This window comes from Symphalangus syndactylus, chromosome 21 (assembly GCF_028878055.3).
Source record: "Symphalangus syndactylus isolate Jambi chromosome 21, NHGRI_mSymSyn1-v2.1_pri, whole genome shotgun sequence".
In the NCBI taxonomy this organism is placed as follows: Eukaryota; Metazoa; Chordata; class Mammalia; order Primates; family Hylobatidae; genus Symphalangus; species Symphalangus syndactylus.
The window spans coordinates 81998331-82024444 of record NC_072443.2 but is presented as its reverse complement, the minus strand read 5'-3'; the positions used below and the strand labels follow the sequence as shown (position 1 = coordinate 82024444).

The following is a 26114-nucleotide window of genomic DNA, read 5'->3' as shown; positions in this document are numbered from 1 at the left end:
TATCTAAATAAAAAATGTACTTAGCTCTCCTCCAGGGCTCCTGAACATTTTCCTACTTGTGCTAACTTTTATACACTGGACAGATGCTCCCTCTTTTACTATGCATGTTTTAAAAAGACTTAAACTGGCACTTCACAAAAGAGGCTATCTAAATTACCAATACACATGTTCAAAGGCAATCAACTTCATTTGGTAACTAGTAAACTACAATTATAAACCACCACAGCACTTACCACAATGTCAAATCTTAGAGTGACAACACTTAATGTTGTCAAAAATGTGGAACAACGGAGACTTTAACTTGCTGCTGGTGAGAGCGTAACTTTGTTCATCCTCTGTGGAAAACTGGCCACATCTTCTGAAAAGGAAAATACCTTTACTCCAGGACCCAGCAATTGCACCAAAACATATGTACAAGGAAATTCACGGCAGCATTATTCATAATAGCCCAAAATGTAAAACAACATTTTTATATGGATAAATCAATTATGGTCTATTTATACCTTGGACTACTATACAGCAATGAAAATAAATGAACCACAATTACACCAACAATGTAATGTAGCGCAAAAGAATCCAGACACGAAAGAATATGTACTGTGATAGCAGTGACAAAAAGGTTAAAATAGGCAAGTTGATATTCTATGCCATTAGAAATCAGATAGTGGTTACCTTTGGGGTGTAAGGAGTGGGTAGAGTTTGGGAAAGGGCATGGACATAGGGTCCTTGGGGGTCTTTGGTATGTTCTGTTTCTCAGCTAGGTAGTTGTTCCGTGAGTGTGTTCACTTTATGATAAATCATTGAGCTGTAGGCTTAGAATTCATGCACTTTTCTGTATGTATAATAAAAAACTAAAAAAGAAAAAAGAAGATCACTCAAGATACCATCCCAAAGAAACAAAAAAGGATATCAAAGCTGTCTCCTTGGGCTTTGCATTTGTGGTCAGAATAAACTGAGGCCAGCAGTGGTCAAGGATAACATGGTCAGTGCTTTCTGATGTGTTCTGATGTCATTTCCTTACCCATACCCCCTTTCCTAGGGTTACTGGGGGTGCTATTTAACAGGATCCTCAGTGCAAGGCAGTGGAATCTTTTTTTGAAGGAATTTTTAAATTTTTTTTTTTTTTTTTTTGAGACAGAGTCTCGCTCTGTCGCCCAGGCTGGAGTGCAGTGGCGCAATCTCGGCTCACTGCAAGCTCCGCCTCCTGGGTTCACGCCATTCTCCTGCCTCAGCCTCTCCTAGTAGCTGGGACTACAGGCGCCCGCCACCACGCCCGGCTAATTTTTTTTTGTATTTTTAGTAGAGACGGGGTTTCACCGTGGTCTTGATCTCCTGACCTCATGATCCGCCCGCCTCGGCCTCCCAAAGTGCTGGGATTACAAGCGTGAGCCACCGCGCCCGGCCGGAATTTTTAAATATAACCTTGGTTTTGGAGACAAAGTCTTTTCTGGCTTAGTTTTCCTAATGACTTTTACATCGTGCCCTTTGGTTAGTTATCTAACCCACTCACTTAGCCTTCCTCCAGGGCTCCTGAACATTTTCCTCCTTTTGCTAATTTTCATACTCTAGATAGACATTCCCTCTTTACTTTGCATATTTTAAAATTGCAGGCCGGGTGCGATGGCTCACACCTATAATCTCAGCACTTTGGGAAGCCAATGTGGGCTGATCACAAGGTCAGGAGTTTGAGACCAGTCTGGCTAACATAGTGAAATCCCATCTCCACTAAAAATACACAAATTAGCTGGGCATGGTGGCACACACCTGTAGTTCCAGCTTCTTGGGAGTCCGAGGCAAGATAATCGCTTGAACCTCGGAGGTGGAGGTTGCAGTGAGCGGAGATTGCGCCACTGCACTCTAGCCTGGAGGCAGAGAGAGACTCCATCTCAAAAAAAAAAAAAGATAAAAAAATTTTAATTGTTACAAGATATATGATTTCATTTTGCAACTCAAAATATAATAAAAATATATTTTAAAAAATCTTGGCTGTGCCATTCTGACTTAACTATCTGCCCCTGGGCAATCAAAGTTTTGTCATACCTGAAAGACATATCACCACCATCTGTATTAATAGTTTTATTCTCTTATCTCTGGATTAATGCTTCTGCATAGAGTTAACTATTGGGCAAGTTAGCGTAACCCTTTCGAACTTAATTTCCTAATCTATAATGAGGATAACAATAGTTCTCTCCTCCTATGGCTGTTGTGAGATTTAAATGAGGTAATACATGCAGAATGCCTGGCATAGCATAGTTGCTCAATAAATAGGACCTCTTTTTGTAAGCCCACAAAGGCAGAAAGGTACTGTTGCCTTGTACCTGCAGACCTCAAGTAAACAGAGCAAGACATGTTGTCTAAAGTGGTTGTTTTGTAGAGAACAACTGGCAACCATTCTACCTGGTCCTATTGGAAAAGTAGCTGTTTCCCTAAAACCTCAGTCCGCTTCCAAGAAAGATCAGCCTGGTTTAGTGACAGACGCAAATAAAGCAAACAAGGCGACAAAATATTTGATTTCTTACAAACCTAGGTGATTATATTGCTGACAGGGCCTGAGGAGTGAGTAGAGTACTCCATATCTTAGGGAATCTTTTAAAATGCTTTAACAAATATATAAGAATCATATATAATTGGCACACACTTTGTTTGAATGCAAACACTGCTGTTAAAGTGGTGCTTAAAAACAGTTTGTTGGCCTTCTCTTCGTACAGGAGAAACATTCCTCTCGTTTACACTACTTACTTGCTCAGCAAACCCTTATTTATCCTATAATGCAAGCGTAATCTGTCCAACATGTCCAAATGCCCACGGATTCTGAATTAGTGGAGTCTGAATTAACGGAATTTTAGGCAGTCTCTCATGAAGAACTACGAGCATTTGAAAACGACCCACTCCAACAGTTTCAAGAACACTCTACAAAAATTACCTCTTCCCTCCCCTTTCCTATTTCTTCTTGTTGTGTTTCAGTTCTGGCATTCAAAGGAGACAGAGGAAGACAGACCCAAACGTATATTCTTAGGACATTTGAATATTTATTGAGAAGCCACAGTTTTCCACACTTCCATAACTGTAGGCTTTATATAAGGCAAAAGCAAGATGGATCCACTACTTTACATAGAAAGAAATAGCTCCGCAGCAAACCCCAGGGTTGTGCAGTTACGGATCAAAATGCAATGTACATGACAGATATAAAAAACAGTGTGGAACAAAATAATTTAAATTATGGTTACAATCTACTGAAGGAAATATCCACATCTTATTATAAACACATTTTTAGTCTAGGGTTGTAATTTAAATATTCGGTTTTTTTTACATACACAGTTGAGACATAAAAGCAAAATAACATTTAAGAGGAGAAACTTTGACAGAAGACAGTAGTTCTGAACTGTGCGCTTGATGTTAAGTCGTGATAGGATCGCCCCCTTGCTGTGGCAATTAAGAGAATAAATCCATTGGTATGGAACCATCCTTTTTTTTGGCTAATTATATAAGTAAATGAAAGGACGGGTTAACAAGGACACAAGGGGTTCATTTTTTAGTTTTAGGGGAACAGAAAGAATCAAAAGTTGATTGTTGGAGACTTGTCTTTTGTTTTTCTAAAAAAAATAACACAAAGCAGATCTATGTGTTTTAATTAATTTATTTATGTACCCATTTAATTAACTGGCATCCACATACGTGAAACAAAGTGAATGTACTTGGTGTACTCACCCTCACATCCATTTACCACCAATGCATACATAGTACATGAATGAAGCATCATTGATCTTTGCTGATAACAGGGACACGCCTAGTGGTTAGACTATGTATTCTCCATGAACAGTATTTAAAGAATGGTGCTCCATATTGCTTGTAAACATATAGACATGGACATCAGGAAATCAGTGGATATGAAGGTCATTTGCTAATCTTGGTACCACATAGCTAAAATGGCAGTTGTATTGATAAACATCTCATGGGCATGAGAGTTGACAGAAAATTCCCTAATGGGTTTAACTAACAGACTAAGGACATGCACTGATTACAGGACTCTATCCCAGCGGACTCTAGGACCAAAAGGTCTAATCGTCTTCTTCATCTTCCTCATCGCTGTCCTTCATGCTGATCCCCTGCAGTCCCCCACCTTCACTCACTGATGCTGTGGCTTCCTCCACAGTGAGACGGTTCCGGATCGTTTCATAGGTCTTGCTGTTTAAGGTGGAGTCCAGGACCCCTTGCAATCGGAAATCTCTGTAGGTTTTCTAAGGAGGGAAAAGATACAGTGATAACAGAGCTCTCATCTCCATGGTGGGGAGGGAGAAGGTAAAAGCAGGTGTGGGTGTGAGAGCACTGACCTTCAGCTAAATATCACACTTTATGCATTGTCAAATAAAAAGCCACTGTGCTTAGATTTCACTTGTATTGAAAACTGAGATCCTTTGAATGACAGAAAATGAGAAATAGTGACAGGATAAACTATATTAAATGAGACAAAGCAAAGAACATAAGGTTGTGTTTATTCAGTTCCATAAAGGGAAATGTTCCATAATTGTTTTGGTTCCTTTTTGTGCACTGGTTCTTTCTCTTAGGTTAGTGTAATATAATATGATAGACACAGGAAGGGGCTATAACATATAAATAATGGATTGAGTGATTACGGTATTTTGTGATTTCTGCTGCAGTCTTGTTTCAGTATTTTTGAGTCTTGTAACTGCATAAGCTGTACTGATATCCCTCTGTCTCATTCACAAGACAGACATATGTATGTTGGTATATGAAACCTATTACAGGCAGCGACAATTATGAGAAAGATGGAGCGCTAATGCCTCATCAATATGTTGCAGGCATGTGACTCATTTCTTATCTCCTTGGGAAAGAACTGTATCCCGTTCACAACTTCATGGTCTCAGGGAAGAAATTTGGCTCTTTTTCAAGAACAATGGCTTGGTATTACTGCACCACAAGTTCTTTCTTTGATCCTTCAGGCAGTTTCTCTCAGATTTCCTTAGGAATCTCAAGGACTGTTTTTCTAGAAATCCTTCAGTGTTAATTGAATATCACCAGAAGCATCTGGCTGTTGTCTACTTTGTAATTTTTTTTTTTTTTAAAAAGGTCTCTAACTACAACTCTCCTCATCACACTGCATATCATTTCAGCTACTGATTCTGCTGTTTGTTTCTCCTACTGATATAGGAAACTTGCTAAAGGGGCAAGATAAGGAATGCTAACATACATCAACACCACTCCCATCATTATTTCTTCTTTTTCTTTTTTTTTTTTCGTGATGGCATCTCGCTCTGTCGCCCAGGCTGGAGTGCAGCAGAGCGATCTCGGCTCACTGCAACCTCCACCCCCCGGGTTCAAACGATTCTCCTGCCTCAGCCTCCTGAGTAGCACACCACCATGCCCAGCTAATTTTTATATTTTTAGTAGAGACGGGGATTCACCATGTTGGCCAGGATGGTCTCGATCTCCTGACCTTGTGATCCGCCCACCTCGGCCTCCCAAAGTGCTGGGATTACAGGCATGAGCCATCGTGCCCGGCCCATTATTTCTATTTTTAATAGTCCATCTAATGCGGGCATGATAGCAACAATCACAATGTCAACCCCTCTTGAAGGTCACATGTTGTAATGACTATAGAGTTAACGAGTGAACCCAGTTTGGCTTACCGAAGTCCAATAACAAAAGAGTAATCTGGTTTAGACATTAAATTATAAGGTTACCCTCAGTCATGCATCGACCTGCAAGGCTCGCTGAGAGGAGGAAGCTAGACAGCTACCTGAACTGTGTTTTCACTTTGATGGGGACGGGTAAGAGAGTGAGTAAACGTTAGGCATGGTGTGGACCAGATATCTACAAAATTAACTTAAATTTTTGTACTTTTCAGTCATTTGTTCTGTTGCCACTTAGAATAACATAATTGTTGCCAGAATATGATGGGGAAAATAAAGGTAAAAAGCATTTGAGTATTCTCTCATTTATTCAAATTCCAAAGCAATGTGTATACCAACTAGACTCTCAATGCCTAAGTGCAGAGACCACATCTCATCATTTTTGAATCCTCCATCCGGTAATATACAAGTAGAGGCCCACCTAATATTTATCCAATGTTGAATGAATAAATAAATGCTTGCTGAATAATGAATGAATGGATGAATAAATGAAGTGGCTGTTGATGCAAGAAAGAAAGCCAATTATCCTTGGAAATCTGCCCTGGAGGAGGAGGCCTCTGGGTGATGTTCTTGGTTTAAAGGTTGTGAATTCTGCTTCATAGCTCCGAGTTGTGGCATCAGGTAAGCTGAACGAACCCACTTTTTGCTAAAGTGAAGGGGTTCCTTTGGCAGTGACATTTCTGTATCCGTTCTCTGTGGTTCATATCACATTTTTTTTTTTGTTTTGGCAAAAGGCTAAGATTAAACCTCCCCTCTGACTTATATTTTTCCTTCATAAAATATTGTTAATTTCCAACACCAATCTGGAAATAGAAATAATGGGAAGATAATTTTTAAGTATGAAAATTATATCTTCTTTTCATGTCTACCCAGTAAGGGTCAAACAGAAAATTTCCCCGAAGTGTATTTATGCACAGAAGATGGAATTCAAGTGGTCAGGCGACCGCTTGACTATTGAGCTGGTCCTAAGGAACTGAAGTAAAAAAATGTGAAAATGAGGCTGGGTCCATAGTCTAAGTGTATACATTCCTATTTTAAGAGCTGTAATACACTGCTATCTATAACCTTTCCCGGGTGGATGCTTTGTGAGATCAAATGCAGATAATAATAATTCTCCTTAATTACACACAAGGGAACAGCAATTGGTTGTAAGTCAGCACTGGGGTAAAGTGAAATGGTGCTGATCCAAAAGAGACTAAGAAACGGGGTGGGGGTGGGGTACCCAGGAGTGGGTGTTGCTGGGACTTTTGGCAAACTGTTAAGAAATAGACATTCAGCTACGTTTATTGTTAAAATATTTTAAAGGACTTTATGCTTTGAATGAGATTTTTGCATACGAATGTTTTAAAACCCTCTATGGTGAAGCATCAAATGGAAACTGAAATGATCAAAAATGTATTTACCCCCTTCTGTGATCTTATTATTTCATGTAAACCACTGAGATTTCACGCTGAAGTAATTATCATTAGTCCAAGGCACACACACGAGAACAAGTTATCTCACCTTTGTGATCCTTTACATTTGATTGTGTACACGCATTGTAAGACGAACTACTTCAATTAACTATGAGAACAATATTGATTTGCATTCTGATAATGATCACAGGACATATTTAGAAATAGCTGGGGGTAAATATTTCTATTAAATTAATAGTGGCAACATTTTATTTAATTAAACTATAAATGAAATTGGTAATGGATGTGATTAACATAATGGCACCAAAAGCCAGTTTTTGAAAGCCTAATGCAAAGGACACGACGGCCTCTGCGGTATTTTTGCATGGCAAAACGAAGTATTTTTCCTCTCTGGAAAAAGATATCAAATTCATTTGTATTAAATTTCCCTTTGCTGTCTGAGTAACACATTTATCATGCATCACAAAACAATCGCATAGGTTTTTCTTGTATGAGATACTATTTTATATGTAAACTAATATTCTTTGTGTTAAGCAAGCTTTGCAGCTTGCCAGTGAAATATATTTCAGTAAGCCATTTGCAAAGAATAATTATTTTTTCTTTTACCTTTACCATCCTAATTAGTGTTTTCAACTGATAAATGTGAAGCTGTAAGTCCATCCGGTCCGTCAACCAGGTGCAGATCACGTTCATGGAGCTGTTGTACCATTGCTGAAAAAAGAGACAAAAGTTCTCCAGCCAATACATCATGGAGCATTTATAGGGCAGAGAGAGACAGCAGGCAATATTTGAGTACCCCACTCTGTTGCAGGAGGAAACAAAATGGTTAAAGAGAATTTGAGAGCATAGAGATTAATGAACGTTAGTTTATACAAAATTACAGGGTACTGGATACTGGACCAATCTAAGACAGACCAGTTAGGACTTTGAATCTAATTGAACTCTTCCATGACAGACACTTCCTATGTTTCAATTCATAGAGACCATCTTTCGCTCTTCTGATTATCTTTTTTATTGGACAATTTTACACCATTTATATTCAAGACACTAATTATTTCCTAATGTCATTGTCTTTGGTGCCAGAGAGATGAAGGCTTCTCCACTGGATTAATTGATGTTCCTTGCCACTTACCGTTTGAAAATTCCACACCCTGTCTGCTAAGTACAATACTGGAAATTGGGCTGAGAGCCTTAGGAATTTAGGGGCAAGTTTATCTTCATTTACCTGAATGAGGAGTGCTGATAAAGACAATGAATGAAGATTTCTCTTTAAGGGCCAAACTGTACTCTGGGCAGCTTATGTGCCCTTACATTGGCTGTGCAATCTGTTTTAATCTTAACACCAAAAAATTATGGAAGATGAGAGAAAAAAAAACTATCTACAAATGAGCTCATTTCAAGCTGTTGAAATCATACTTCCCCTTAAGGGGGTTAAATTTTGCTTCTTGTCTGTGAAAAATGCTTGAAGCTGTGTCACTTTAGACTGCCACCCCTGTGGTGCAGGAAGTCTCTGGTGCAGTATAATTTTGCAGTACTGCTCATATATTCATAAATCTCACTCGGAGACATATGAACAGTGTTATGAAGTGTCAGTATAAAAAAAAATCTAATCTTTTAAACTTCACCAGGTTTCATTACGCTCTGTGGCGTATACCAAACAATTTACAAATAAAATGAAAAGGTGTGGATGGACCTATATATTTATTTATAGGGGATCTATATGAACTGTGCACAGAAAAGATGCAAAAAAGAAAGACTGGTTAGAGAATTGAGATGATGCATACTCTCATGCTAACCAATACACACGCACATGCACGCGCGCGCACACACACATCGCACACCAGTGGGGATTCGAAAAGCATAAATAAAAACATGTTTCTGATGGTAACTCCACCCTTTCTCACCTAAAGATCATCCAAAATCAGTTTATGCCTAACACTCACAGTTTTTCCGAAGCCTTGTTTCTGACTTAATTTCTTTTAAAAAAAATTAATTTAGGTTTTTACTTGCAAGGTAGAACTGCCAAGTTTCACCTTGCAAGAAACGACACAGTCTCAGCCATGGCGTACAGAAGCCCTCTTTGCAATCTCTCATTTCTAGGCTCCTTCCTCATCGGAGCCAATTGTGGCTCTCCTTGGAGCCCAGCCGCAACAGAGACCACACTACCCCAATCGAGGCAGCACTGCAGCCTCACAGCCAACTTCTGCTCTTTTAAAGATCATGGAGGCGAAACTGTCAGTTTTAGGAACCTTCTGTCCCTCCCCAGGGAGCAGGAGGGGTAGGAAGTAGATTTTTTTTTTTTTTTTTTTTTTTTTTTTGAGATTTGCAGTTCACTCCATGGAGGCAGGGTGTTTGCTGGGGTCAAGCTGCTTCAGGCGTGGACAGGTTTTCCCCTCTAGGGGTGAGAACATTTTACTGAAAAATTTTTTTTGGTAGTGGTTGTTGGGGGGTGTTTTTGGCACCTCCTGCCTTGGGATTCTGGAGCTTTTACTGTCACTGCATCTGGGTTTGTTAAGAAGGGGCCCAGGGACAGAATGATCACTGGGTCACTGGTATTCTGGCAGCCCTACCTTACTCCTGGCAACTGGGGGGCTGTCTTGTGCTAACCCCAGGCCTCAAATTCCACATTTACTGGTTGTAGCTGACATGTAATCTGGGGTGCTCAACAGATCTATTTTGAGAACTATGATCAACCTCCCCTTACCCCCAGCCTCCTGGGATTGGAAGATGACCTTCGAGCAATCCTGGCAACCTCCTGGCCAAACCTACAATTCCAGGGCCTCATGATGGGTACATCTCAGGGACACAAAAGAGGAGTGTGGCACTCTGGCTTCTAGGCAGAGGTGGCATTTTGCTTTGGCTGTGACAACAGGCAAACCGGCGCTGGCTTATATCACTGCCAGCAAGCCTTGTGCAACATGCCTTTTTCTCTTTGCTGAGAGACGTGCCACCTTTCAGGAAAAAAAATAAATAAATAACGCAACCCCCTGCCGCCCCTCCATTTTATGTAAGCAGTTCCCACTCTTGTAAATGGTTTCTAGTAGTAAAAAATAAAAATAAAAATAAAAAGGTAGGAGACTATCAACAATCTTGCTCGGCTGCCGAAAGGGTAGGGAGGTAGAAATTGCATACAGCAATGAATCAGTGCATCACACGCAGCCTCCCACCCGAGGAGAACAAGAAAGCCCTGGAACATCCATGCTTTCCTTCCTGGATCTCACATCTAGCAAAAGAAGTGTAAAAAATGTATGATGCCCCATTGGCTACACATTTAAAGAGGCAAAAGGGAGTAAGTCACTCCTTTCCAAACCTTATGCTCAGGAGATGAAATTGGAGGCACTTTTGGATGCAGCATAGTGCTAACTTGGTTTTCCAGAAAGGCGCTTCAAGGCATTTGGATGTCGGAAAAAGCAGGAGGCACTGCCTTCTAGAACTTTAAAATGTTAGAGGTACAGGGGATCTTCCACGTTATCTGTTATAGAGGAGGAAACAAAGGCCCAGAGAGGTGAAGTGACTTGCCAATGTCACACAGTGAGTGCCTCCAGAAGCAGCAGCCCTCCAGGATAGCCACTGCATTGAAAGAGCGGACTGTCTTCCGTTCCTCCTTCCTAAGGGATGGAGCAGTGTGTTTGCCGGTCATGACAGCCGATCTTGCACATCTCTTCCCAAATCTGCGTTCAGGGATATCACATTGATAGCTAGAAATAGGCCTTCATGGGGGATTTTTTCATCATGGGAATTGGCAAATGCCACAAACCAGGGCTTTCTCCCTCCCAGAAAGCCAGTCATTAAACATTTATCAGCACAATCCTTGGTGTCTGGGTTGTTCTGCTCTTCCTCAAAGGGCTCACAGTGCTTATTAATCGGGTTTGCTTTATTTGAGACGGATGGGAATGCAGCAGATTTGTTATGATTCTTCAAAAGAGGAAATTAATAAAATATTTTAAGTGATCCCTATTTTGTTTAGTCCTTGGTTCGGATATGCCTTTTCCAGAGCTACCCTAACACCTGGGCACTAACTTTTCGGTAAAATATACTCCAAGTCTGTAGAAATAAGAATTGTGGGCTGACGACATGTACTAAGTATTTAAGTATAATTTCTACTCCTTTACTGCCTCCCATTAATTCAAGTATATTAATTTGAAACTTGCTAAATAAAGCTATTTTAATCCTAAAAAAAAAGCACTAAAGAAATAAAGCCCTCAACAGCCTGGGCACCTTTAAAATATGCCCTCTGGGGAAAATTCTGTGAAGGTTTTGAACTTGTCACCCAAAAGGATGCCCATCATAGACAACAGGGCCTTTGGAAAGGTGGGAACCTCTTCAGTAGCTGAACTGGATCTGAAGGCTCTATTTAAAAGAAGCTGGAAGGCTTATCTAAAAATTTGCCACTTAATTCTTCTTTCTTTCTACACTGTCGTGGTTAAGAGCACAGGCCCTAACATCCACCTGGGTTTGTGATCTTGGGCAAGTTACTTACATTCTCAGAGACTCAGTTTCCTGATGAAAATGGGGACTAACTAGCCATTTTTAGGCTTTTTCTGATGGGTAAATGAAATCATGCTCATAAAGCGCTCACAACGGCATTTGGCACATGATAAGGCCTCAATAAATGTTAGCTACCACCACCTCCACCACTGCAATCATCATCATCCTCATCATCATCCTCATCATCATCATCATTTCTTCTCTTTTTTCTCTCCCTCTCCCAACCTAAAAGATTCCCAAAAACAAGGGAGAAAGCGGAACACATTACCAGGGAAAGTCATGTGGTGGTGAAGAAAATTATTCCCATTGGAATATTTCTGGAATTGTATGCATGCCTTACAGGACACACAAGTAGCTCCTTAACCATGCAGTTGTGTTGTAAAGTTTTTTCTGGTAGATCATCATCCAAACTTTGGGTTCATAAAGCATATTTTAAACTATATTGACCTAGACTTACGTCTTGAATTTAAAAGATTCAGACACAGAATGAGTGATTTCTCAAACCCTGTGGGGTGAGTTACAGCTTCACTCTACATTGGATACTTATTAGCTGGGTAATCTCAAGGAAATTACTTAATTCTCTGACCCTCAGTCTCCTTTTGGGGTTAATACCAGTACTCGCCTCATGGGATTACTGTGAGCATTGAAAGAAATCATTTATGGGCCGGGCGCGGTGGCTCACGCTTGTAATCCCAGCACTTTGGGAGGCCTAGGCGGGCGGATCACGAGGTCAGGAGATCGAGACCACGGTGAAACCCCGTCTCTACTAAAAATACAAAAAAAATTAGCCGGGCATGGTGGCGGGCGCCTGTAGTCCCAGCTACTAGGAGAGGCTGAGGCAGGAGAATGGCGTGAACCCGGGAGGCGGAGCTTGCAGTGAGCCGAGATTGCACCACTGCCAGCCTGGGCGACAGAGCGAGACTCCGTCTCAAAAAAAAAAAAAAGAAAGAAAGAAATAATTTATGTGGAGGGCCTAGCAGAGTGAGTGTCACATAGTAAGGACTCAATAAAATTTATCCACTGTTGTTATTCCTCTCAGAAACATCATGGATATACTTTCTTTTTGTTTGTTTTTCTTTTTTTGAGACAGAGTCTTGCTCTGTGTTCAGGCTGGAGTGCAGTGGCATGATCTTGGCTCACTGCAAACTCTGTCTCCCAGGTTCAAGTGATTCTCCTGCCTCAGCCTGAGTAGCTGGGACTACAGGTACAAGCCACCATGTCCAGCTAATTTTTTGTATTTTTACTAGAGATGGGGTTTTGCCATGTTGGCCAGGCTGGTCTTGAACCCCTGACCTCAGGTGATCTGCCCATGTTGGCCTCCCAAAGTGCTGGGATTACAGGTATGAGCCACTGCACCTGGCCCATGGACATACTTTCAATATGTGACAGAAAGACATTTTTTTGATCCTCCCTTTCTAGTAAGAAGCTTAGATCATTAATATGCAGATACACTTGGGTCACCCATTTTGCCCTGCAAACATACTGACTTCATGAAGAGAAATCTTTAAACATAAAATATTTCTTCTCTAACATTCTGGTTAACTAAGGCCAGGATTAGGGTGAGGGAGTAGGGCAGGGTTGTACAAGTGCCGGATCAGATCCTGTCTTTAATGAACATTTTGATATTTCAGACATCATGGATTTTTTGCACTAATTTTGATTTTGTAAAAATGTTGTATTAAAATATTATTTATCTTGGTTACTATATTTTTTGGTTCTCCCTTAAATTTTGTGATAGAAAAGTTGCTCACTTACCTCTTCCTAGCCCTGCTCTTGGGTTCACTGTTCCCCTGGAAACTTTACCCCCTGGAAGAGATTAGGCTTCAGAGACAAGATGAATAATTAACACCTTATTGGACATTATGGGATTCACAGAAAATGGGCTTTCATTTAGCTCTGGACACTATCTAATCAGCTATATAGAATGTTGCTACAATGATTGCTACTGCAGTTCTGTCTTCTGTCATGACAGCCACTCTCATTTACATGAGTCTTAATTCCTGACCCCCAACATCTTGATGTTAATTTGATATCCTACAAAGACATTACTGTTAATGGTACATTTGTTTTCAGAACAAGTCGTATATCACAGATGAGTGGCAGTGGAAACAAGGAGTAGTGGCTGAGAGGAGATAGAACCACTGACTGTATTTTCATACTCGTCACAAGAGTAATTTATCCCTTTAACTTACACAAACCCCTGTCAGACCAGACCATTCCGTAGGACTTTAGAGTCTACTGTTTTCAGCAAAGTACTATTTTGTACAGGATTCCTAATACACAGCCATATGCACTCACGTGCATGTACAATTCGTAAGAATAGTTGCCTACTCATTGAACATGGAGCCCTTCTAATGTTCAGGCACTGCACGAAATATACTACAAGCATTATATAGTTTAATCATTGAATTGAACTCAAGATGTTGACACTATTAACAGCCTCGCTTTGTAGATGAGAGAAAAGGGCATAGATAGGTTACATAAGCAGCCTATGGTCACACAACTAGTAAGTGATGGGACAAGTTTCAAGTTGGTTATTTACCACTAAATCTGTATAAAAGTGGTTTGCATTCAACTTGGTACTTTATAGAAGTAATGGATTGGTTACACAGAAACAGCTCTAGTCCTAAGTGTCCCTAGAGCAAATTCATTCAGCTTTGAAGTTCTCAAAGAAGTGCGTGGGTAGGACAATGCTGTTGAAACTGTTTCTCTTAGAGCCTGAGCTTGGCTTGGTGTTGGAAAGATTCTACATTTTATGAACACAGAAAGTTGCTAAGCAGAGTGTGGGGACTCAGGGGCATCCCCATGGAAAACCACTCAACAGCCTTAAGAACTGATGGATGAGAGATAATCATTGCTGACTCTTAAGGAAATGATTAGAAAAAGGTGAATGAGGCCGAAGGCTACCATTTCTTGGCCAGCATTAACATAATTTTTCTTGTCCCCTATCATCCTACCTCGTCTTCTATTTTAGGTTGGTAACTCATCAATTGCTAGTGGGAGAAACTATAAAAGTTGCCTTCATCACAATGATTGAATATTCCTAACAGAGTTTCAGAGATAGAAAAGCTATAACATTGATCAAAATTTCTGAAAAATTACATATCATAGGCTTTAAAACTTTTAGTGAATAAGGAGAGCAAAATGGTAGAGCCTTTTCATGTCAGGGGAAAAAAACTGTCTCATGTGAAATTAAAGATGTCATCAGGAAGCACTAGAAGAGAAGAATTTTAGGCAAAGTCACAAATCCAGTGAAAATAGTCTTATCCAAACTCAGTTCTTCCTGTGTTGCTTTTTTCTTCACAGGAAAATTTTATTGAAGTATAACACACATACTGTAGTAAATCACTTTTAGCAACACACACATACATATATACACACACACATATTCCTGACAAGATATGTTGCCCCATGCCTATAAATGAGGGAAATATTTAGCCCAATATCATAAAAATGAGCTCTTTAAAAAATAATGGCCTAAGAACAAATAACCATACCATGCAGAAACACACACCTTCACACACCTTCTTTGATTGAAAACTTGTGACTCAGTCCAATGTATCTCCATCCCGAGTGATAGTTGAAATCCACTAGGAACTGAGTTCTATTGTTAGTTCATTTCTAAACATGTATTTCCTTTGAAACTGGCATGTTCAAGCCATCTATATTAGGAAAGCAAAGCATTAAATGCCTGGGCAGTTCATGTCTAAATTCTAAACAGTGCTGTGGCTGAATCTTTATCATCATCCATAATTTCACTTCACAGATGAGGAAACTGAGACTCAGAAGTAAAGTGGTCTAGCAGCTAGCAAGAGATGGGGCATCGACTTAAAATTCTGAGAGGCAGTGCAACCTGTGGCTAAGAAAATGCACTTGACTCAGACCACTTGTGTTTGGATCCTGATAAATTCCTAACACCCCTGTGCCTCAGTTTTCTCATCTGCAAGTGGAGATAATAATAAAACCTACTAGGATTAAATGAGTTATTAGGTGCCGAGTGCTTATAAGAGTGCCACACACATACTAAGCATTGGGTATTATTATCTGAGCCATGTTGTCCTACCCTGCTTCCCAAATAAGAAATCACAACTCCTTAAGTGTGAGCTACTCACGGTTGTACAAAACTTTCTGAGCAGCAGGCCAAGCACAGTGGCTCACAGTGCCTGTAATCCCAGCACTTTGGGAGGCTAAAGTGGGAGGATCACCTGAAGCCAGGAGTTTGAGACCAGCCTGAGCAACACAGCGAGACACCATCTCTACAAAAAATTTAAAAATTAGCCAAGAATGGTGGGTGGTGTGTGCCTGCAGTCCTAGCTACTCAGGAGGCTGAGGTGGGAGGATTGCTTGAGCCCAGGGGTTTGGGGTTGCAGTGCTATGATTGTGCCACTGTACTCCAGCCTGGAGAACAGAGCAAAGCCCTGTCCCTGAAGAAACAAACAAACAAACAAACCCCACCTTTTCGAGCAGCTTCTGTTTTTCTGAAAACGCCTGAGCAAGCAGGTAATTTGGTAACTAATCGGTGTTTTTGAACTGAATGCTGGAGGATTTTTATATTTTCTCTGGAAAGTTCCCTTTCTCTAACCCAACACAGCCACACCTCAGAGAAACTGGCACAGCATCTTGCCTAGGGGGGCTAATGAAGTAACATTTTGTTTGTTGGCAAGGAGTCAAAGAGGAAGATAATACTTTGACCACACCCATGTGACTAAGTTCTTCATTTTGTTTTTGGTGACAAAAGTGAACTATTATTTGTTAAGGGAGAAAACCCCTACAACCTATTTCAATTGCTATATTGAAATACTGTAATGAAATATTTTATGTTTGAAGCTTTCAATGCGTATTTCTTCCTTACAATTTGGGTAATTTAAGAACATGTGAAAAGCATCATTCAGGGTTTCTTTACACTTCCACCAAAGTCCCCATAGCTTCGTTAGCCTAAGCCAAAATTCCACAGCCCCCTGGGTCTCTCAGGTCTAACGATCACCGGGGATCTGGTTGTATTTGGTGTTTTTTTTTTTTTTTTTTTGAGACGGAGTCTCTCTCTGTCGCCCACGCTGGAGTGCAGTGGCACAATCTCGGCTCACTGCAAGCTCCGCCTCCCGGGTTCACGCCATTCTCCTGCCTCAGCCTCTCCGAGTAGCTGGGACTACAGGCACCTGTCACCACGTGGACCCGGCTAATTTTTTTGCATTTTTAGTAGAGACGGGGTTTCACCGTGGTCTCGATCTCCTGACCTCGCGATCCGCCCGCCTCGGCCTCCCAAAGTGCTGGGATTACAAGTGTGAGCCACCGCGCCCGGCCGTATTTAGTATTCTAATCAAAGATTCACAGAGGGTCTGACAAAGAAACCCTGGCACGTTCAAGCCGTCTATGCCAAGTGGGCAAAGCACTAAAGGACGGCAAGCGGTTCATAGCAAGTTTCCAGATTTCTCAAATCTTCCCAAGGGCTGAACAAATACTTTCTAAAAGGGCATATCATCCAAATGCGTTCAAAAACCAGTATGCCGTTGAAAGATACAATCTTCTGCCTTACTTGAGTGTTGCTATAATTCAGGATTCATCCTTCAAAACAACTGCTCTTAGAAATGGGTATTTCCCAGTCACAGCTTCAGGACGCGCAGCTAACAGCACAAAGCTATAATCAGACACCAAAGCTCTAATCAGACACCGAAGCTCTAATCAGACACTAAATCAGAGGGTACAGATAATCAGAATGACCTTCTCAGCTGCCCTAAGTGTCATTTTTAGTTGAGGGTAGGATTTTTTTTTTTTTTAACATCCATAATTCTTTGGATACCTGAAAACCCATGCCATTGAAGTCTTTACGAAGCTATCAGTGCTGTGGCTTTTCAGGATGGCCAGGTCCTAAAGTTTGGGTGGCAGCTCCCTGAGGACTCACTGACGGAGAAGTCTGAGACAACGTGCTACAACAACAGTTTCAGAGACTATAGCTTTCTATAACCTGCTGCTGAGAGAATTCATCTCCTCTTTTGCCTTTAGCCTTTTCTCATTAGGAAGAGATAATGCAAAAGACATAATAATTTAAAAGATATATTTAAATTGTTACTGCTTAAAATATTTGCTGCTTCTATAGGAAGGTATAAGGGATTTAACATTTGGGAGCATTATTTTAACTCCCTTAGGAAGGTCCTAAATATCTTGATTTTTTATTAAGATAAGCAGTTATCTATTCATGACCAAATTTCAACTCTGTAAAATGTGTAATAAGTAATTCTTTAGCATCAAAATTTCAAACGAATGATTAAAGGGATGAACCCACATGTAGACTCCTGACTTAATGCATTTCAGCCTTCTAACCCAAGTCAGTCCTGTTGCGTGGGGGAAATTTCAAGGGGAGGCAAGAGTCCAGAAGGATCCTTTCTAAAAGCAAATCAAGCAGGGGAGTTTAATCCAAAGCTTAGCTTATATGAACTATCTAGGGGTCTCTCTCTGGAAGACACATCTTCTGGGAAATTTTTAGCTAGCCAAAACCAGAATACAAGTAAGTATGTTGCTTCTGAATCAATCTGATTGTCTAAAACCCAACAAGTCACAAAATCCCCCTTTATCCTACCCAATCCCACTTTTCAATATGGAGGGTGGTCATCAGTGAGGAGGTGTGATGGTGTCAGAAAGGCTATCTTTCCTAATAATCATAAGATATTGCTGGAAATGGTGTACCATCTTCAAATGAGAAAACTAAGCCAAAGTTCAACTCATTGATACCAACTTAAAGACAGGAAGGCATAAGATGGGAAAGCAGAGGCACCGATGTGAATTTTCAGTTAGGAGTACTACCTCCAACCCAAAAGCAAATACCACTTTTCCGGTTTCCACAACCTGAGTAAGTACCATTATACTTACTCAAAAGTGGAACTTTTGAGTATAGATGCAAAAACATTGAAAGTAGGATCTAGAAGAGATAATTCTATATTGATGTTCGTAGCAGCTTTATTCACAATAGCTGGAAGGTAGAAGCAACCCAAGTGTCCATCAGAGGATGAGTGGGTAAACAAAATGGGGTATATGCGTACAACGGAATATTATTAAGCCTTAAAAAGGAAGGAAATCCTGTCACATGCTACAACATAGATAACTCTTGAAGACATTACGCTAAATGAAATAAATCAGTCACGAAAAGATAAAAACTGTATGATTCCACTTATATGAGGTATCTAGAACAGTCAAGTTCATAGAAACAGAAAGTAGAACAGTGTTACAAGGGGCTAAGGGGAGGGGTAAATGGGAGTTGTTTAATGGGTGAGAGTTTCAGTTTTGCAAGATGAAACGACGTCTACAGATCGGTTGCACAACACTGTGAATCTATATAATACTATTGAACTGTACACTTAGAGATGGTTAAAAGACAGTACATTTTTTGTTATGTGCTTTTATGACAATTAAAAGAAAGATGAGAAATAAAAATCACTTCCCATACTTAAAACAAAACTTTGCCTAAGAAAGAACAGATATGCAGCAATGTACATATTCTAATCTGGCACACCCAAACATACTTTAAGAAAACAAAAAATTTCTTTGTAAGATGAGTGTGGTCATTTCATTTAATCCCAGTACTGAGGCAATTTCTCAAACTCTCAAGGCTCCACAGAATTTTGAGATTATGAAGAACAAAGAACAAATCTGGTAGCATTTGCTCAGTCATTTATTTGGTTTATTTAAAACATGCCACGGGGCCAACATTTCTAAATCTGCGAAATAGAATTAAATGAAGCCCAGAGATGAGAACTGAGAATGCTCATAGAGGATTGGGTCCAAACAACAAGAAAAGGATGCATTTTTTTACACTGTGTAGCACGTCACCTCATATGTTTTCACAGAGACTCCCCTGTCCCTTATCCACCAGCCCCCGCTCCAATTTTTCAAGCCAAGTCTGCTCAAGCAACACTCAGCCCTGAGACCCCAGTTGCCCAAAAGGGCAACAGCTCTCCATCCAGAATCACTCCCACCACAACAGACTTATTAAGGTTTGGAATGTGTGTTCAGGAAGCCCTTATTTTAGGAAACAATTAAGTAGAATTAGGCTAATAATGCAAGGCAGGCAAAGCTTTTGCCCTTTGCTGAAAAATAACTCCTACGTGGAACAGTTATACTAATAAAAATCATGTATTTCTTAAATGCCTCAAAATGATCTTTGCACCAAGCTCAGCAATTAACACTGCCCCACTGAGGAGCATTTATTCCCCAGGCTTGGGAGGATTAATCCCCCTGTTCGCCCAACCCATGTCTTCTGTTGGTGAAAATACAGTGTGAGGCTTTGGGGTCTGGGAATAGAAATTTCTGCAAGTGGGAATTTTGCAGGAGGCTCAATTCCCTTCTCATCTCAGAGGGTGGCAAGGTGGGAAGGAAGGGCTGGGAGCCCCCCACTAGGCCCAAATAGAGGCCACACCAAAACTCTTCTTGGGCCTACCTGTTCTTGACCTCCAGGGAGGACGGGAAGGCCTTTCTTCAAGTGGCCTGGGCCTTGTCTACTGGGGGATTGTTCCCAACCCCCACAAACCCACTCTCCCCTCAAAGTAGCCATTCATGGGCCTTCCTCTGGGCCAGAAGCAATAGATATCCCAGCTCCAAGTCTGGGCAGGAAGTGACCGCTGGGCAAAAGCGGGACACAGACCCTCCCGTCTGATGCTTTGTCTCCTTGACAACACCCCAGCTGGTGGCCTGAGGCACAGGCTTAATTTCTTTTCTTTCTCTGCCCACCCTCCCCGCCCCATACTTCTCTCCCTCTTTCTCTACACGCACACGTACGACATCCAACATAAAGTTGCCGAAATAGCAATCTTGTCTCTGAATATATAAATTGCAAAAATTGATATGAATAAATCTGCAAGTAGCACACTGATTGTGGCACATTTTATCAAAAAACGGCGCTCGGTTGCTCGGTGGCTGGGGAGGGGGTTGGTGTCATTACACATACAGAAAAACATCTGCAAACTCCCAGTTTCTTTACTTAGAACTGAATGGAGGCATGACCTCCTGTTCCTTGCCATGAACCCTGAGTTCACACTCATATTTTACATGTTACAGGAAGCCACAGCTCACCCCAGGGGTGCTGCAAACAGACACGCAGAAGCCAGATGTAGCCCCCCCCCCCCGCCCCAACTCCTTAATGCACCTGAAGAAGCCGGCAACTCGACATTCAAAAGCTGACATGCTCGTAGCTTAAGGTCACTTCAGATTTTGTAAAGAGGAGGACAAAACCAGGAATGCTTCTAGGGCTGGGCTGTCAGCGGGGAGGCAGAGGGATTACAAGAAACCTGTGACTCTGCCTCTTTCTGCCTTTGCTGGTAGTTTTTTTGTGTGTGAACAAGTGCCATACAACAGATTGAGCCTCGTATAAAGGCCTGAGACTGTGCAAGGGTTCCCCGCTGGGCCTCAGCTGTGCTTGCAATTAGCAATAGGCACGGAGTGACTATTGTTGGGGTAGCGGATGGCAATGCGAAGTGACAAGTTTTATGGGGGAAGTTGGGAGTGGGGATGCTCTGCAAGTTTCTCTTTCTTTCCTTTTTCTTTCCTTTTTTCTTGTGCTGCAAAATACCCTTCCTTGGGAGGCTGCAACCTCCTGTTTCAGTGAAAGCTATTTTTCTTTTTCCTTCGTCATTCAAAAGAGTCTTAAGAAAATTGTTTGAAAGAATATTTTTCTCAGTGCTTCAGAATGCAGGTTTTCTAGGTCAGAGCTTCCTTGCTGCCCTATTTAATGTCAGAAATACCCATTTGCCTCAAATTAGCAGAGAGCTTGGAGTTGAGGGCAGGAGATTAAGCATACAAAATTACTCAGCAGGTGATGGTGGGGTGGATTTGGGGGTTGAGAAGTCTTTAAAACTGACTACAAGACATTATATACTTCTCACAAAAGAACATAGTAATCCTACCTGCTTGCTTTAACCACTGTTGTTTGCCTATTATTATGTGCTTTAATGCTCATGAGAGCAAAACTATTGCTGATACTACTCAATTACCATAGTAACTCACACCAGTGACCTCTTATCACAGGGCTCCCAGCCCAGCTAAACCAATCCAGACAGTTTGTGTCTTTTTATTTATTTAAACGGTGACATATACTTGGACTGGAAAGCTCCAAATAGAGTCGACTCTTCTCTTCGTCTAGAATAAGAACTTGTTTTGAAATTTTGAGTAAGGGCCTTTTCACCTTTTGAATCTGAGGTGGTTCTGAAGTTTATGGATTTGACGCTGTGGAACGCCTTCAAAAACATGAAGACACCCAACAATGCCCAATAAAAAGAAAAGAACATGTGTACATCAGAGACCAGCAGCCTCCCAGCTGCAGGAAAAGTTATGTTTCCCACTCGGGTCTCCAGCTATGGTCTGTCAGATTGGTAGGAGGAGAACTGGAGGTTCTTCCTGGGGGACCATTGCTATTTTATCCTATCAGTGGGCTAAACACAGACAGGACAAAATGACTACTCAGAGGGATTTAACTCTAAGTTTTAAAAAGGAATTAAAAGTGACATTAGTATACATTTTTCCTTTTTTTGAGACAGGGTCTTACTCTGTCATCACCCAGGGTGCTGTTACCCAGGCTGGAGCAGAGTGGCACGATCACGGCTCACTGCAGCCTCAACCTCCCTGGGCTCAGGTGATCCTCCCACCTCAGCCTCCCAAGTAGCTGGGACCACAGGCATGCACCACTGTGCCCAGCTAAGCATACATTTTTCTAGCTTCGCATTTTTCACTGGCCTGTGAATGTATATGTGAATACATGTGTGCATACTGTATTCTGTACTCTGTCTGAACACTATTGGTGATTCTGATTTGTTGTGCCACATTAGCATATTAAACGCTCTGAGAAGTCCTGTAGTAGAGAAGTCCATTTAACTTTGTGTTTTTCCAAATGTATTTAAAAAAATAACTATTTTTATTTTATTTTATTTATTTTTTTGAGACTGTCTTGCTCTGACGCCCAGGGTAGAGTGCAGTGGTGCGATCTCGACTCACTGCAGCCTCCGCCTCCCAGGTTCAAGCGATTCTCATGCTTCAGCCTCCTGAGTTGCTGGGATTACATGTGTGTGCCACCCCACCTGGCTAATTTTTGTATTTTTAGTAGAGATGGGGTTTCGCTCTGTTGGCCAGGCTGGTCTTGAACTCCTGGCCTCAATGATCCACCCGCCTCGGCCTCCCAAAGTGTTGGGATTACAGGCGTGAGCCACTGCACCTGGCCAGAATAGAAGAACTATTCTTCATGAGCCACCCATTAAATTCTCTCAGGATGTTTATGTCTCATTGAATCTGATTTGGAAAAAAGTTCTATAGTGACATTAATAATATTGCAATGACTCACACTTGTAATCCCAGCACTTTGGGAAGCTGAGGTAGGAGGATCACTATAGGTCAGGAGTTCAAGGCTGCGGTGAGCTATGATTGCACCACTGCACTCCAGCCTGGGTGACAAAGTGAAACTCTGTCTCTAAAAAAAAATAAACAACAACAACAAAAAAACTAGCAATAATAATAATAAAAGTAGGCAGAGAACAATGACATGTGCCTATAGTCTCAGCTACTTGGGAGTTTGAGGCGGGAAGATCACTAGAACCCAGGAATTTAAGGCCAGCCTGGGCAACAAGTGAGATCCTAGTATCTTTAAAAAAAAAAAAAGAAAAGAAAATATTTAGTGAGCACTTATTATATATCAGGCACTATTCTAAGCAGTTTATATGACTTAAACTCATTTACTTCTCCTAGCAATCTTAAGAAGTAATGACTTGTTAAATCCTATTTTACATTTCTATAGTATATAATATTTATATGAATTTATTCTCTATGAAAAAGGGAGAAAAGGAAATGTAATTTCATATGTAATAAATTGGCTTTTAATTTTTATTGTATTTTTCCTGTTTCTGAGACTTCAGAGATTGTGAAGCCCATGGGTTCCATGTTTTCTTTTTCTTTTCTTTTTTCTTTCTTTCTTTTTTTTTTTTTTTTTGAGACAGGGTCTTACCTTGTCACACAGGCTGGAGTGCAGTGGCAATCTCAGCTTACAGCAGCCTCGACCTCCCAAGCTTAAGTGATCCTCCCGCCTCAGCACCCCAAGTAGTTGGGACTACAGGTGTGCAACACCATGCCTTATTTTTATTTTTACTTTTTTGGTATTTTTTTGTAGAGATGGGATTTCGCCATATTGCCCAGGCCGGTCTCAAACTTCTGAGCTCAAGTGATCCACCAGCCTCAGCCTCCCAAAGTGCTGGCATTATAGGTGTGAGCCACCAAGCCCGGCTGATAAATAATGTTTTCTATGACTACATGAATGCCCTATTAATATCAAGTTAAATGAAGAGCAAGGCAAAAACCTTCAAAACCCTCCCACCTTTGAACTCAAGGTACCCAAATATCAGAATATACCTTCCCCCTCTATCTAACGCTTTTGATTAGCCTCCAAGGCCCTGCCGCCTTGAAAGAAAGAATATAACTTAGATGTCAGAATTAGATCTGTGCTTGCCTGTACACAACATAACTTCTGAAACTGAGGAATGTGTAAGAAATTAAATAAAAATGTAACCAATGGCCAGGCGCGGTGGCTCAAGCCTGTAATCCCAGCACTTTGGGAGGCCGAGGCGGGCAGATCACGAGGTCAGGTGATCGAGACCATCCTGGCTAACACGGTGAAACCCCATCTCTACTAAAAATACAAAAAATTAGCCGGCCGTGTTGGCGGGCACCTGTAGTCCCAGCTACTCGGAGAGGCTGAGGCAGGAGAATGGCGTGAACCCGGGAGGTGGAGCTTGCAGTGAGCCGAGATTGCGCCACTGCACTCCAGCTGGGGTGACAGAGCGAGACTCCGTCTCAAAAAAAAAAAAAAAAAAAAAAAAAAAAGTAACCGATGGTCAAATCCTGAATGAAAAATGGAACATGGGCCAGACACCAGCTGCTTTAATACCCCTGGCTCAACAGCAGGACCTATGACAGCAAAATCAGGAAAACTCGATTTTGTGACACATTACATAGAAAAGTTTTGTAGCAAACATCAGAAGCTGACCCCTTACTTTCTGCAAGCAAACCGGGAAACTGTGATATGTAAGAGAAAAGGAATGGCTCTCCTATGTACCTGAATTTCTCAGTTCAGACCATTTCTTTCTTCAAGAGACATAAATAACGAGCCCAATGTGATTACGCCCCAGTCAGCTTCTAACCAGGCCCTGTCTGCCACCTGGGTCTCCCAGAGCAGGTGTGCAGTTTGGGCATTAACAAACTGACCACTGTTAACAATACCTTTTTCTAGGGCCTATTTTTCTCTGGATATGTTGGGGGATTTAATCATAGGCCTCCCTGCGCATTGAGAAAATGGACCCCCATGCCTTTAGCCTCCATCCTCTCAAAGGAACTTCCTGTTTTGAGAAAATGTATAGTTACAATCTGAATTTGCACATTCAAGTCATCTCAATCTTTTAAAGCTCAATTATGTCAAAAAGAAAATTCCAGTTTTGGTGGCACATCCTACCACCCATTATCCATGTGAGCAGTGCGAATAATTTATCTGAAAACTATTCTCTGATATGCATACAAGAACTTAAGATGTAGGAGAAGGATTCAGCGTATGAACTGAATTCAGATTGTTCACGAACAGCATCTGCCCACTCCCCTGATCGCTTCTTAGGTATGGGAACTGCATTTAGAGTGAACTGCATTAATTCGCAAGCAGATTGACGTAAGCAACTGAATAAGAAATTTGCATACCATATAGAAATGATTATAGAAATCATACTCTAAAATAAGGATAGTAACTCATGTACAGAACGGAAAGATAAAGTGGAGTGCCAACTTTGCCTTCTTAAAACAGGGTTGGCTAATCATATTAGGGCTAATTTCATAATTTGCACACATTAAACTTTCTAGAGTCATGAATCATTAGAGTTTTGTGAGCCAAAGTTGAAGTTCTTACTTAGGAAAATTCAAACTGATTTTAGGGAGTTGGTTTCCTGGGCTGAGGTGGTTTTCACCATTACTCTCAACATACAAAAGCATGATCTACGTATGTACATAATTTCCACGCTATTACATGGAAAAAATTCAGGTGAATAGGTAAATCGAATGCTTTACATCAAACCACACAGCTGGTTTTCAAGCAGATAGTGAAAGGACACAAATATACCATCTAAAAGGTACTGTCTGGAATCCTAGAATTTGAAGACAATAAGACCTAACGACTCTAACTGGGTTAAGAACAGTTTCCAAAGTCCTCTAAACAGTTTTGAAACTAGATCTATTTCAATTCAGTGAACATGAGCTCTTTGGGGAATGATTTCTCATAAGGCAAGAGCATGATCTTTTTAGGAGCTGGATATGGCATTGAGTGGTTTCCAAAAAGCAGTCAACATACAAGGACTGGGTGCACGGACAATATTCAGATGGTGGTCCAGGAGCTGGGAGGGGTGCTGGGTTTCAGAAGAGAAGGCAGAGTGGCATGAAGGCTGGAGGAGGGAAGATGGCAGCAGATTGGGGAGAGCACGGCAGCCAGCACAGGTGGATGGAGAGGGCATCTTGATCTCCTAGGAGGAAATATTTGGGTGTCCATAGCGACTGCCCAATT

At 41.2% G+C, this 26114-nt stretch overlaps 1 protein-coding gene across 21 annotated transcripts in view; it reads right to left on the bottom strand.

Moving 5' to 3' along the window:
- Positions 1-3007: 3007 nt before the first annotated feature.
- CADPS (calcium dependent secretion activator) overlaps positions 3008-26114 on the bottom strand; it is a 477516-nt gene continuing 454409 nt past the window's right edge. For all 21 annotated transcript variants that reach the window (XM_063630798.1, XM_055260407.2, XM_055260410.2 and 18 more), the window contains 2 exons: positions 7673-7777; positions 3008-4238 (listed from right to left, as the gene is read on the bottom strand). In XM_063630798.1, the coding sequence (XP_063486868.1) occupies positions 4059-4238; positions 7673-7777 (285 nt within the window). In that variant the 3' untranslated portion in view covers positions 3008-4058. The remainder of the gene's footprint in view (positions 4239-7672; positions 7778-26114) is intronic.